This window comes from Lissotriton helveticus, chromosome 5_1 (genome assembly GCF_964261635.1).
Source record: "Lissotriton helveticus chromosome 5_1, aLisHel1.1, whole genome shotgun sequence".
In the NCBI taxonomy this organism is placed as follows: Eukaryota; Metazoa; Chordata; class Amphibia; order Caudata; family Salamandridae; genus Lissotriton; species Lissotriton helveticus.
In genome coordinates, this window is record NC_136065.1 from 319,867,454 (window position 1) to 319,882,171 (window position 14,718).

The window sequence follows — 14,718 nt, forward strand, 5'->3', positions numbered from 1 at the left end:
GCACTTTATTTTACACACCTGTTTTTAACTTTCACGTCCTCTGGTAAGGGTGGGCCTTAGCGTGCCCATACCGCCAAGGTACACTATCTTACGGTCCTGATGAAAGCCCAGTAAATTACACATAGATGGGCAGAAACATGTTGACCCCACTTTGAGTGGAAACAACCAAGTCATTAACTGGTAAGTTTCCCACACATATTTTACTTATGTCAAACTGACCATTGAATAAACATTTTTGTATGGTACAGTTTTTTACATTTTTAATTCACATTTCTTTTTGACACCTATGCCACAAAGAACCAGCTCCGCAGTAATCTGGCGTTATAGCACACCAGGGAGGCATTCGGCTTCTCCTGGTGGGCCCGATGATGAAGCATGTCACCACCCAGGGTGGTGAGTGAGGGCTTCCTGAAAAATCCCCGCTGATTTCCAATGTGATTTATTCAGGGTGATTTTCTCTACTCTGTGTCTAGTGCTTATACACTTTTTTCACGACACTCTTTCGTTGTTTTCACAAGATTGACCAGGGGGACCAAGAGTGCCCTTTACCCTCTCTCTCCTTTTGTTATTACTCACTAGGAAGAGCCTGGGCACATGGTCAGATAGTGTGTAGATCGCTAGGCACGCTAGGAAGAACTTGGGCACATGGACAGAGTGTGAAATTGGGCACACTAGGAAGAGCTTCACATGAGCAGAGTGTGAACAACACTGGGCACACCAGGAAGAGCTTTGGCACACGGTCAGATAGTGTGAGGATCATTACTCACACTAGGAAGATCAAGGGGTACACTTACAGGTAGTGAGAGGATCACTGGGCACACTAGGAAGACCTTGGACACATGGACAGAGACTGTGAAAATCAATGGGCACAGTAGGAAGAGTTTGGGCACATGAACAGATAGTGTGAGTATCACTGGGCACACTAGCAAGAGCTTGGAAACATGGACAGAGTGTGATGATCATTGGGTACCCAAGCATTTAGAGCATGTCTAGCTCCTGGCTGCCTGACCTGAAAATGAACAGTGTCCGTCAGGCCGACGTTAACTCAGCCTGACAGACACTGGTCTTAGGGGCAAAAGGTGAGGGAGTGTGGCCTCTCAGCTCCAATGGACCGGCCGCTGCTGCACACCAGGAAGAGCTTGTGCACAGGGGCAGATAATGTGAAGATAACTTGACACACTGGGAAGAGCTTGGTCAAATGGGAAGAGTGTGAAAAACATTGGGCACACTAGAAAGATCTTGGGTACATGGACAAAGAGTGAAGATTATTGGGTACACTAGTAAGAGCTTGGGCACATAGGACATTATTGTGAGGATCATTGGGCACACTAATAAGAGCCTGGGCACATGGTCAGATAGTGTGGTGATCACAGGGCACACTAGGAAGAGCTTCTGCACATGGACAGATAGTGTGAGGATAACTGGACATACTAGGGAGAGCTTGAACACATGGACAGAGTATGAAGAACATTGGGCACACTGAGAAGAGCTTGTGCACATGGTCTGAGACTGTGAGGAGCATTGGGAACACTAGGAAGACATTAAGCACATAGGGAGATAGTGTGAGGTTAACTGGGCATACAAGGAAGAGCTTGGTCAAATGGACAGAGTGTGAAGAACATTGGGCACACTAGAAGAGCTTGGACACACGGACAGAGTGTGATGATCATTGGGCACACCAGGAAGAGCTTGGGCACACAGAAAGGCAGCGTGAGGATCGCTGGGCACACCAGGAAGAGGTCAGGCACATGGACAGATACTGTGAGGATCATTGAGCACACTAGGAAGGGCTTGGACACATGGACAGAGCATGAAGATCATTGGGCACACTAGGAAGAGCTTGGGCACACGGACAGGCTTTGTGAGGAGAATTGGGCCCACTAGAAAGAGGTTGGGTACATGGACAAAGAGTGAAGATTATTGGGGACACTATTAAGAGCTTGGGCACATAGGACATTATTGTGAGGATCGTTGGGCACACTAATAAGAGCCTGGGCACATGGTCAGATAGTGTTGTGATCACAGGGCACACTAGGAAGAGCTTCTGCACATGGACAGATAGTGTGAGGATAACTGGACATACTAGGGAGAGCTTGAACACATGGACAGAGTATGAAGAACATTGGGCACACTGAGAAGAGCTTGTGCACATGGTCTGAGACTGTGAGGAGCATTGGGAACACTAGGAAGACATTATGCACATAGGGAGATAGTGTGAGGGTAACTGGGCATACAAGGAAGAGCTTGGTCAAATGGACAGAGTGTGAAGAACATTGGGCACACTATAAGAGCTTGGACACATGGACAGAGTGTGATGATCATAGGGCACACCAGGAAGAGCTTGGGCACACAGAAAGGCAGTGTGAGGATCACTGGGCACAGCAGGAAGAGGTTGGGCACATGGACAGAGACTGTGAGGATCATTGGGCACACTAGCAAGGGCTTGGACACATGGACAGAGCATGAAGATCATTGGGCACACTAGGAAGAGCTTAGGCACATGGACAGGCTTTGTGAGGATCATTGGGCCCACTAGGAAGAGCTTTGGAACATGGACATAGACTTTGAGTTTAATTGGGCTCACTAGGAAGAACTTGGGCACATGGACAGAGACTTTGAGTATGATTGGGCACATTAGGAATAGCTTGGGCACATGGACAGACACTGTGAAGATCATTTGGGTACACTAGGAAGAGCTTGGGCACATGGACAGAGACTGTGAGGATCATTGGGCACACTAGGAAGAGCTTGGCCACCTGGACAGACATTGTGAGGATCATTAGCAAAACTAGGCAGAGCTTGGGCGCATGGACAGAGACCGTGAGGATCATTGCATTGGGCCCACTGTGAAGAGATTGGGCACATGGACAGAGTGTGAAGATAATTGTGCACACTAGGAAGAGCTTGGGCACATGGACAGACAGTGTGAGGATCTTTGGGCACACTAGGAACAGCTTGGGCACATGGACAGACAGTGTGAGGATCATTGTGCTTGTTATGAAGAGCTTGGGCAGATGGACAGAGTGTGAAGGTCATCAGGCAAACTATGAAGAGCTTGGGCACATGGACAGAGTGTGAAGATCATTGAGCACACTTGGAAGATCTTGGTCACATGAAGATTGTGAGGAACTTTGGGCCCTGAGGTACCATGATGATTTTGCAGTGCCCTGGAGGAGTTTGTGCATTAAAAACTCTAATCAGTGTGAGGAGCACTGTGCAGGAAAGCACACTCATTTGAAGTGTTGGCAATACTGGGATGTTTACATTTTAATGTATTTCCAGATGATGGGTTTTCTAGGCCAGGGAGGACCATCTGGGGTATGTTTCTTGCTTAATGTCTGAAGTGTAACAGAATGATATACAAAATCTTTCATTAAGACCTTCTTCCTTAGAATGCTGCAGCTCGAGGACTTCTTTCCAGAGACATTTCGGCTGGACCTGAAGGAGGAGCGGAATGCCTTCCTCGCATTCTACAAAGGTGAAGATCCTCGGCCTTAGGCTTAGAGGTAGAGAGGCCTTGCTCTGAACGCCTGTTTGCATCAGAATGTTTATATCATAAGATAGCTGTTTACGGAGGGGGAAAGTGATGCAGACTGGATGTCTGGCTGTAAGTAATCTTGGAGTGTATGTGTGCCGCTGCAGATATTTTAAGAACTATAAGTTGTTTGCTGGTCTCCGAGATTTTATCATGTAGTGTTGTTTTAGTGATGATTTGTGTTCGAGTACATTGAGCTCACAGGTACATGTGCTCATGTTTTGCTGTTTGTTTCTCTTGGGTTTTGTCCTATGTTTGGAAATGTATGTCTATGTTCTATGTTTCTACACCTGCTTTTGTTTATACCTACCCTTGTGGGTTCTGTTTTTTTTGCTAACTCGCGTTGGACTATAGTATTTTTTGGATCTCTCTATTTTCCACCTGCTTCTGGATTGCCTACAGTTGCGTGTAAGGCACTGCCAATGCTTTTTAAGGAAAACTATCACTTTAAAAGTTTAGTGTTAGGGGGACCACAGATGTGCGTGTCATCACGTGCCCAAGCCCGGTTCACACACGTTCATCCTCAAGACACAGGGAACAGCATCCCTGTGGTGAAAATACGTGTGCTCATTTTTTAGGTCTCGCCTAGCGTTGCAGCACACATGTGCCGCTCGCTCTGCGAGAGCTGTTGTGATCAGGAGATTTCCAAAGGGGACTTGAAGCCCTGCCCATCATTTTCATTGGGTCACGTCCGCATTTATGCTAAACGCTGGCTTCCCATTGAAAAGGACGCTTCTTAGTTACCGCCCTGACTCCCTTGTGGACGGCCCATCCGAACTGGGTCGTTAGCTTCACGGCTGTAGTGAAGCTATTTCTTATCTTTAGGGGGCGTGCACTGAGTTTAATGAGTTTTTCACTCTGCAGGCATGTACAACGTGCATGGCACGTTTTCACTTTCCTGGATGGCAGCTGTCTTGTAGAAAGAGAGAGTGTGTGTGCCTGTGTTCGTGTAGGGCTGTGTGTCTGTCGTTTTCAAAAAGCTAATTCCTTCCATTGCACTAGAACTAAAATATTTACTATTGTAGCGCTTATTTAGACTGTATGTACGTGAGCCTGCTTCAACTCACTTTAAGATATATCTGGCCTAAACTTGGAGTGCAACGGGGAACCTCTAGCACTGATGCCAGACATCTATGTATTACTGTCTCTACCTGTTTACTGTCGCAATCTGCCCAAATGCCACTGCTGTATCATGGAATCCTGCGCTTAGTGAGCTATCGTGAGAGGAAAAGGAACGCAGCAGGACAATTTGGCAACAAAAGGAAAATTATGCAGCGTAATGCTGCACATTTTGTGACAGCAATGCTTCTTTAGTTTGTCATTTTTACTCATATTGACACTGTGCAAAGGTTTCACCAGTTAAATACAGAATTAAGCAACAGTAAAGTGACCTGTCAATGTTTACTAAGGGCCGTCCACTGCACGGCACTCCGCACCACTGTGTTTTTAGTAACTTTTGGTCCGTTTGACCTAGAAACTATTTTAATGTTAAAATTAGCAGATTATACAACACATTGTGGATTATTCTGCAAAATCCATAATTAGGAGGTGCTGGTGCCGCTAAACCACATTATTTCATTTGCCCTGGATACAGTTCTTGGATGGTAGCCTGTCACAGGCAGGGGTGTGGGGCGGACAAATTTGGGGGGGAGGAAGAGTCTCTGACATCAAACGTCTCTGTCCTCAGCAACCCTTTCCTACAATACAAAGGTGCTGGATGGGTGGCGTGGGGTTCACTGCAAGTAAAGAAAATGCCCCCCCCAGTTCACCTATTAAACGAAATAAAAGCTAAATTTGGGGTGCAATGGACCCCTCACTCCTTTGGGCACCTAGGTCACTGCACCTACTGCATTCATGACACCTACTATGCCCTTGATCTAGGGTGACCAGGCGTCCCCGTTTTGCCAGGACGGTCCCCGTTTTTAACCAGCTGTCCCAGCAAATTTCAAGAAATTTTGCTCATGTCCCGGTTTTTAGAGGGTCGACTGAAAACGGTGGGAGGTGTTTTTTATGTTTTACAAAGCAGGGAAAGTTAGCAGTTGTTTCAAGAAAGCAATTTATTTAACAGACAAGCTACTGGGCCTAAAAATTGCATTTTATGTATGTTCTTACTGGCTGTTCTGTAATTCTGTGCTGAGGAGCGCTCTTATCGCTTGAAGTAAAATTGTAGTCCTCCTTCTGTTTTTGTGAAATGTCCCAGTTTTTGGCTTTAAAATTCTGGTCACCCTACCTTGATCAGGGGTGAGCCTCCTCTGCCCCACCTCCCTCCAAGCTCCCACTGCCCGCCCCTCCTCGCCCCGATTCCTTCCCTGATTGGAAGTCTCCGCCTCACATCAAGGAGCAGATGGCTGGAAGCGAGTCTGCTTGCCAGACATTTACCAGCTTGGGTCTCTCCATTCCCCACTGTGGAATAGCAGAATAAATGAAAGACCCCCCCTCCAAATAATGTTTGAGTGAGTGCATGAAATTGCAAAATATTTATTTTGCTAATGCTCAGGACACACCACATAATGTAATGGCTCCTTAACTAATACTAGTCATACTAGCAAATGCAATTACACTCATTTTTATCAACCTTGGAAGAATGACAGGCGTAGGTGATCCTTACTCCCGTCGCCTGCAGGTCACACAGAAATCTTCGCAGCAGGCTTTCAACCAATCAGGTTGTAGCATCCATGGACTCGGGCAAGCCATCTGCAGCGTATACACACATCTGTACTTCACGCGTTTAACCCACTCAGCTATCTCACTGGGAGACTTGTGACCCAGAACTCGCACAGTGATCTCCGCATCAGGTTCAGGAAAAAAACAGTCTATGTCAGCTCGTGATCACATGAGGTTTTGGTGTCCGTGCCAGGATAAGTTGCAGAGAGTCCCATGCTAAGCCAGGGAGGCATGTGCCCATCCGTCGGAACCCAGGTCAGACTATAACGAAGGAAGTCCTGCAACCCGGGGAGAGGATGTGGTCTCACGGCTAGACTGCCGACTTTGGAGCTGGAAAACCAAGGTTCGAGTCTCAGGGTTGACTCCTCATCATGTGATTCTGGACAAATCTCTTAATCTCCCCGCGCCTCCCAAAAAAAAGCATTTGCAATGCAGCAGGTCTCACATTTACCCGGGTTTGAGATATTTACAGTGCAAAAAACAATGCCTTTTATTTTTGTTTTTAAAACATAAATAAAAGCCATTGTCATTTACATTGCCAATAGCTTAAACTTGTGTAAATGCGAGACCTGCTGCATTGCAAATGCTTGTCTTTTATTGTGATACATTTGTTATTTTATATCTCCATGCCTGAATTGAGCATGTCTAATATATTTAATCTAGAGTGATTTAAAAAAGTAAAACATATATATTTTTAAAAGCTTTTGTCACCGCCATCCGCAGTGTGCAGCAGTTTTTTTTCCCATTGAGTCGATGGCTGAGCGTTTTTTTTTGTGTGAGAGGCCTTCCCAGAGCCTGTGTTTCTTTCTATGAAACTTCTACCCTGGCCTCAGGGGTAATGCCACTTTTGTTTCTCGTTGCATCTTGTAGAATCCACGTCCGTGAGCGGGTATGAAAGCAATCAGGCCGTGAGCAAAGTTCTGAGAATATTGTTGGGCCTTCAGCCAGAGGGTGACCCACCCTCCCAGCACAGTCTTAGCACCATTTTAGTTGCTTTTGAGCCTGCTGTGGCTGGACCAGGCACTTAAAGACGATCAAACAGGTTCTTCATCTTCGGAAAGAAGATGCCCGAAGGGTTGAGGGGACATCTTCCTCTTCTGAGCAGATGTGTAAACTACCACTAGAGAACGCCTCGTTGTAGTCTCCTCCTGTTCTTAAAACATAAGGCAGATCAGAGGGACACAACAGAGACAAAGGACACAGATAGAAATGCAAAGCTTCCTAGGTACACAGAGCTGATGGAACTGGGGGAGCAGGAGGTAGTGCAGCCCTCCAGGTAGCCTTGAAGGAGGTCAGATGGAGAACAAGCAAACAACATTATCATCTACTGCAGCAATTCAACGTGACGCTGTGTACTGCTTGTAAGGGACAGGCCAGGATTGTCACATAGCCATATGGGAACGGGTCCCCAATTCCAGCCCAGCCTGCTCCAACCACAACAGATAAGTACACACATAAGATAGGTCACATAGGAATCATCACTTGACATTACATTAATTACTTGTATCCACTCACATTAAAGTTTCACTCTATATGTCACCCATACTTAGGTATCTTTGTACACATAATTAGGCAATGCCCACTGTAATGCGATACATAGTCATACTTAATATGTGTATGCGTTACATCCAGGACTAATGGAATAGTGTGACTTTCCCACCATTTCATGCTCTATTACATCTGGCCCCACACATTAGGCCTTTAGCGTCAGTCAGAACCGATGCATCACATCTGTTTTGTGACGCATTGCTTCACAAAGCTTGTCGTAAGTCCAAATTCTGCCGTTGTTTCAGTTTGGGGGCAGATGCGCGGCGCCATCTTTCCCACAGATGAGTCCGAATTTCTGACGCACCTTGGGAGCTTGCGACATGGCACATCAATATGGCACATCCATGTCACTATTTTCTGTCGTAGCGCAACATAACTTATTCCGACGCATCTCTGCCTTGATGCAGCGATCCATCAGTTCTTGTAAATGAGGGACTAAGTGGGTTACAACGGGTTCCACAGAGATAGGGTACCGTGCCACTGAGCGTTGCTTGCCATAGGGGCCCCTTAAAAACTTTCAAACTGACAGGTTTTTCTGTGAGTAACTCTTCCCAGCCCTATCTGGGGTGCTTACTGTCTCTACTCGTTGTTTAAAGGAAAGAGCAAGGAGAATAGCAATGCAGGCAACGCTTTGAGTGAAGACTCCTCATGAAGTGTGGCGTTTGTGTGAAATTTACCTGTGTGTTCTTTTTTTGGGTACAGTGCAAGTACATGTGCAAATGCAGTTGTGCACCAGAGTGTGATGCTTGCTTGCATTGTGCAACATTTATGTGAATGGGGTAGTGTTTGTGAATACAGTGTGGTTCTTGAGTGCACACCAATGTATGCTTTATTGATGTGCTCTGTATACAGAATGTGCTATATTTGTGAGTACTGTACCCATGGGTGATATGGTTTTTATGATCATTGCTTAGTGTGATATATTTGTGTACAAGTCACTAATTTGTGCTATGTTCATGTGCACTGTACCAATGCAAATTGATGCTTGTGTGCTTTATACCATTGTGATGTAGAGTGTTTGTGCACTGTACTATTGAAATGAGGAGCTTGTGTGCACTTTAAACCTTAGGATGAGCAGTTAATGTGCTTTGTGTTCTTGAAATGTAGAGGTGGAGTGCACGGTACCCATGCCCTTTGTTTGCACCCGACCCATGTCTATGGTTGAGGATTGTGAGTGCATAGAAGCATTCATGTATGTACTCACACTTGCTTGCCTTTCCCCTGAGGCAGACCCCCAGCTCTGGATCTGCAAACCCACTGGCATGAACCAAGGGAAAGGGATCTTCCTGCTGAAGAGCAAAGAGTCAGTCAACACCCTGTGCACCCAGCTGCAGACCATGGATGAAGATGCTGTATACAGGAGGGCATCATACAAGTCTTCACAGGCCCGGATAGTACAAAGGTGAGCATTGTGCAGTATGGTTAGAGAAGGGACACTCGAATTCAAAGTCTAGATAAGGATCCTGTGTATGACTAAGCGATAACTACAGTACAACGATGAGTACCATAAGATAATCCATTGTAGCACCTGCCTAGTACAGTTTTTATTACACTCAGCCAGGGCTTGTGATTTTACACAGGACCCGAAATGCCCCTGCACTCAGGAGTTTCTGAAAGTCATGGTTGCCGCATGCAAAGGCTACCCAGCCTTGATTCCACCTCACATTTTTCCTTGCACCACCTTACCCTTCTTGTCTTTTTAGATCACTTTTGCTGGTTCCCTGCTGTCTTCCGTTGTCACTGTATTCCTACATTTCTCCTACCTCCATTTTGCCTTTGCTTTCGTAATCTTTCTTACTGTGGGTTAAACTCTGATGACAAAAAATAACTTCAAGTCCCCAATCCTGATTGGCAGTGCCTACCACCTGCAGACAAGGAAAAAACTAAGCACTGAGAGCCACACTTGGCGCCCTCTATAGGCTGCATACAAAGAGCTAAAATCTATGACTTGACCATACGAGAAGAAACAGAAATGAAGACATACAGGGCGAGAACCTGAAAAAAAGATTCATTAGCGATCATACAGGACCAGTGAAAACTCCTGTTTTTTAAAATTTAGAAACAATATGGAGAATTGTTCACATGCTTTGGCGTTAGAAAATGTCATGCACCTAGCCGAAAAGACACAATCACCTTCTCCCGATAAACTATATATAACCCAACTTTGGCCAGTGACAGCATTTACTGTGCACAGGCTTCCTCACTTTGGAGGGAGCCCCTCAGCCCTCTAGTCATGCCATTGAATGCCCTGCAGAATGCATGCAATGGCATGAAATGAGAAATAGTTAATTGCACGGAATGCCACTCTCCTTTCCTCATTAGGCCCCAGTGGCATGGGGAGCCAGACTGGCAGTAGCGGACACCAGGCGTTTACCCGGTGAGCCACCAAGGTAGGGGCCAGTTTTGGACTCCTGGGGGGCGGTTTCTGTTACCGGGGGCCACTTTTGCTACAATAACGCCCCCCTGTAACAAAAGCAGCTGCAGTTTTTTCCATGTTCACAGCCCCGTCGCTAGTCTAACTTATTTGCCAGGGCCGGTTTGTGTTCCCAGATCATCCATGGGGCCCCAACCAAGCCTAAGGCCAATGAATATCTGTGTGATCTGAGGGGGCCCTCCTCTCATACTGCAGGGTGGCCCCCAACCTTGTTGAATTACGCCAAAGCCCGGGTGACCTCTTAGGAAAAAACCTTTGCCCCCTGCAGTTAATTACTTCCAGTCCAAGAGCTGGTGGCAATGATTAGTTTGCACTTTGCACAGATGCACCAACAGATAATACATAAGCAGCCTGTAGATCCTTGCCACTATCCATGGTTTAGATAAACTTGGGGGCATATTACCAAGGTTGGCGATAGGCAATTATCGCCGGTTTAGCGGCCGTTTTCGGCCGCTAAGCGGCGATAATTCTATTGCTCTATTAGCAAGCTGTCGCTAACTGATGTTAGCGACAGCTTTTAGGCGATAGCGAGCAGTTTGGGGCCCGCTTTGCATGTCAGCGATGTTTATCGCTAACGTCGCTATTGCCTATTAGCAAGGCAGGCGTAGCGATGTAAATATTCCCGCTATCGCCAAAAACGAACACCTGCTCAGACCAGTTCTTAGCCATGTTATCCAATGGGCGGTGGATAACATGGCTAAAAGCATTTTGTCGCTAATGCGTGAATATTGCTGTATTCTCAGCGATATTCATGCATTTCACCGCTATCGCTGGACATTTTAACACAATGGAGAAAAACGTTGCTAATAGCATGTTTTCTCCACTAACATATCCAGCGATAGGCAGCGATACAAAAAAAATCATTGCTAAGCCTATTTAGCGATAATTATCGCTACTTGTTGGTAATATGCCCCTCGGTGCACTGCAACATCCATTCCAAGGGCTCTTTTCCAGAAGTGGTTTTCACAGGGCTTCAAAAATTTACAAAGATTGGAACCTAAATTGATAATTGGATTATGTGTTCTGAAATGCAAAGTACCTGCCCTGATACCAAAGTGTTTGGTGTATCAATAATGTGGAAGACAATAGTTTTCAAAGGACTGCATTAGCTAACCAAGGTCAGAGGTCAAGGAGGGATTGCATACTGTCTTCTAGGAAAAGGTTCAGATCTCATCTTGTCCTACTGTTGAACCCAATAAGTAAGTACAAAATTAGAAGCAAATTATGTGTTGAAAATTGTGAGTCAGTCAAAGCTTAAAAGAGAAAGAGATAGCTATGATCCAGAAGAAACATTTTATACAGGAAATGTGATCCTGAAACTGCCTCACCAACATTTCTCTGATTCTTTGGATCAAACACTTGCCTTTTCCCAGAGTTAACTTGCGAGCATAATTGCTCAAAAGATAACTTCAGAGATCTAAATCCTCCTTGTGAGATTGTTCTTTCTCAATATTTGTGAATGTTTTCGGATGCTTCCTTTCCGAATTCATTAAGTGCCAGGAAACATTTGTTGCGCATAGGTGTAAATGCTCCTGAAACAGGAATTGTTAATCCAGGCTCCGGTTGTTATCCGGCCTCAGACTGTGTTGTCCAGTTTGGAGGCACAGGTGGCTGGGGGCAGAGCCTGTGTCCAAATCCCACACAGTGCATTTAGGCAGGATGTATTGAAATGACCATGGCCGAACTGTCTGTGTACTTTTCTTCTATTTTAAAAAAGAAAATCAACATTCACTAAAAACATTAAAATAAAGTTACGTTTCATGTCCTGCAAACACTGTAACTGTCACATAGAAAAAAAAAAAAAGAAATTCACTGAAAAGTCCACTGTAAAACTGGCATTATGGTTTCAAAGCAAATCTTAAAACCCCCTGAAATTCGCCAGGTATTGTCTGCTTCACAACCATAACTATCCAAATCATAACTTCTGCTCTGCCACGAAAACCATAACTCACCGCCAAATGGACTCTTTTTGAACTCACAGTATAAATATAGCAATCAATACTGACTTCATAGCACACATAATTAAATAATAGCATATCATTAAATAATAGAGCACATACATACATAGAAATTATACTATATCCACAGTGATGTAATTGATAATGTCAATAGTAAGATGACTTGTATTATCATCATTTGATTGCATCTTTTACATCATGTGTGGGGTCATGAGCAGTTCTTTTTAGAGACAAGTTTTGATTTTCAAAGCAGGGGCATGAATTATGGTTTGCCTAGCGGACCATAACTGGTAAGTTTCAGAAAGTTTAGGTTAGATTTGCTTCTGGCTTCTATTTACATTACTTATGCCTACTCTAGTACTCCTATTCTTAGAACATCTTACTCGTACTCATAGTCACATCAATTCTTACTCTGACTTATTTCTATTCTTTATTTTCTTATTCAGCTCAACCCCATTTCTACTTGCTCTTACTTACTCTTATATTTAGTCCTTCTCTATGCTTACTCCTACCTATTCTTACTGTTAGTCTTACATTAACATCTATTTGCTTCTACACGTCTGCTTCTACATGTAGTCATGTTTTCTCTTACTCTCACTTATACTTATGTTCTCAACTTACTCTCACTCTTCTTGTTGGACGTTTATGACTGTATCTTTGAATTGTTATTGTTAAGGGGCTCTTCTATAGCGCTCGACTCACCTGGGGGCATCTTGGCGCTGTATCTAAGCGAGACAGTAAGGTCGGAAGGAGAGAAAAAGGATTAATAGATATCGATTAAAACAGGAAAGTTTTCAGATATTTCCTTAAGTCCAAATAGGAAGAGCATTTGCGAAGGGCCAAAGGGAGCTGGTTCCAGTACTTTGGGGTGACGTATGAAAAGGCTCTACCACCGGTGCGTACAACACGTATACGGGGAATCTTTAGCAGAGCTAGTGAGTTAGACCTGGTATTCAAACCAGAAAAAGTTTAACGAGCTTCTTTTGAAGGTACAGGGGACCCTTGCTCTGCAAGGCCTTAAATGTAAGACAACAAATCTTAAAGAACGATCGTTTTTTTACTGGCAACCAGTGGAGTTCCCTTAGTAGCGGGAGTGAGGGGGAGCCAGGGGGACGAGTTAATGTTATCCTTGCTGCAGTGTTTTGAATCACTTGTAGCTTGGCTAATAATGTCTCACCCACTTCTGCCAGTAAGGCATTTCCGTAGTCCAGACGGCTAATAACCAATGCTTGGACCACGGTTCTACGATGGTTCTCTGGCAGAAAAGGTTGAGAACACGATATACCAGCCAGAGAAGGCAGATGGTGGTCTGTGAGGCATTGCTCACGTCTGTAGACATTAAAGGTGCAGTATTTTAGGGTATTGGCACTTAGATGTTCATAGATCCACTTTTTTAAGGTCTCATCTTGAGCCATCCGACACCAACAAGGGAAATTGAGAAAGGAGGACATATACACGCTCACAGGGGAAATTGAGAAAGGAGGACATATACACGCTCACAGGGGAAATTGAGAAGGGAGGACACGTACACCCTGTTCACTGGGTTAAGTTAACGTCTAAACGAAGAATTGCTTGTGGGATGGAAGACCTTAGGTGACGTTAGCATCTGATGTTTTGCATGTAAATGAAATACCACTGAGGTGCATAAAAGGAGCAGAAGTATGGGTGGTGCACGTCCACCATAGATGTTAGAAAAACCTCAACTCCTTTGGAAACTATGGAGGCTTTCTTTTTTAGTTTTTCAATACGATCTGACCAGCTTAATGTTTAGTCAATTGTGACACCCAGGTGTTCATATTTGTGGACAAGATCTATGAGTTGTAAGTCAATTTGCCAGGTGAAATGTTACCACTTTTTCCCAAAAGCCATTATTTATCTTTTTGAAGAGTTGACAATTAAGCCGGTAGCAAGAGTGGTTCAAATTCGATAATTGAGTCTAGTAAACCTCAGGGTATTAAAGAAAGAATCACCTAGTCATTGGCATTTGCCATGTAACTGGTATGTCGACCACCCGGTTTGGGTGGGAGGCCAACCCACTTACACAGGAAGTTGGAGAGCTCGGAAGAATAGGGAGAAAATGTAGAAGTGCCATCACATAGCCCTGTTTAACACCATTTGAGAAAGAACACTTGCTGGAGACTTCCTTCTTGCTTGACAGGGTGACCTTTGTTCAAGCATCCTCATACAAGACCACTCCCTAGGGAGTCGATAGGATCAATCGGAGTGGGGAAACAGACACCTCGCACTGCTCCGACTCCTTGTCCTCAAGACTACAAAGCTCCCAAACAGCATCCTGCAATGTCAATGTGTTCTTGCTTTTATTTGTTTGTTGTGAATTTCTGCATCGTATCTGTGGTAAAGTGATCCGATACCCTCGAGCTATATAAAACTTCTTAAATAAAAAAAGAAAAAAAATACCAGGCTATAATTGGTTGTAATAACAAAGGGTTAATCCCTTTTGCTAGCCAGTTTATTCTAGAAGTAGTTACGGTTCACTTAATCGTAAAGTGAGCTGTAATCATTAAACACATTTAAAGGGCCTTGTTGTTTTCATTGCTTTATTTGCCCGTAAAGTGAGG

General features: G+C 44.6%; 1 protein-coding gene across 1 annotated transcript in view; it reads left to right on the forward strand.

Moving 5' to 3' along the window:
• The window catches only part of TTLL10 (tubulin tyrosine ligase like 10), a 389,096-nt gene that overhangs the window by 311,280 nt on the left and 63,098 nt on the right, over window positions 1-14,718 (forward strand). Inside the window, exons 6-7 of the mRNA XM_078642368.1 lie at window positions 3,393-3,478; window positions 8,978-9,149. Of these exons, the coding sequence (XP_078498494.1) occupies window positions 3,393-3,478; window positions 8,978-9,149 (258 nt within the window). The remainder of the gene's footprint in view (window positions 1-3,392; window positions 3,479-8,977; window positions 9,150-14,718) is intronic.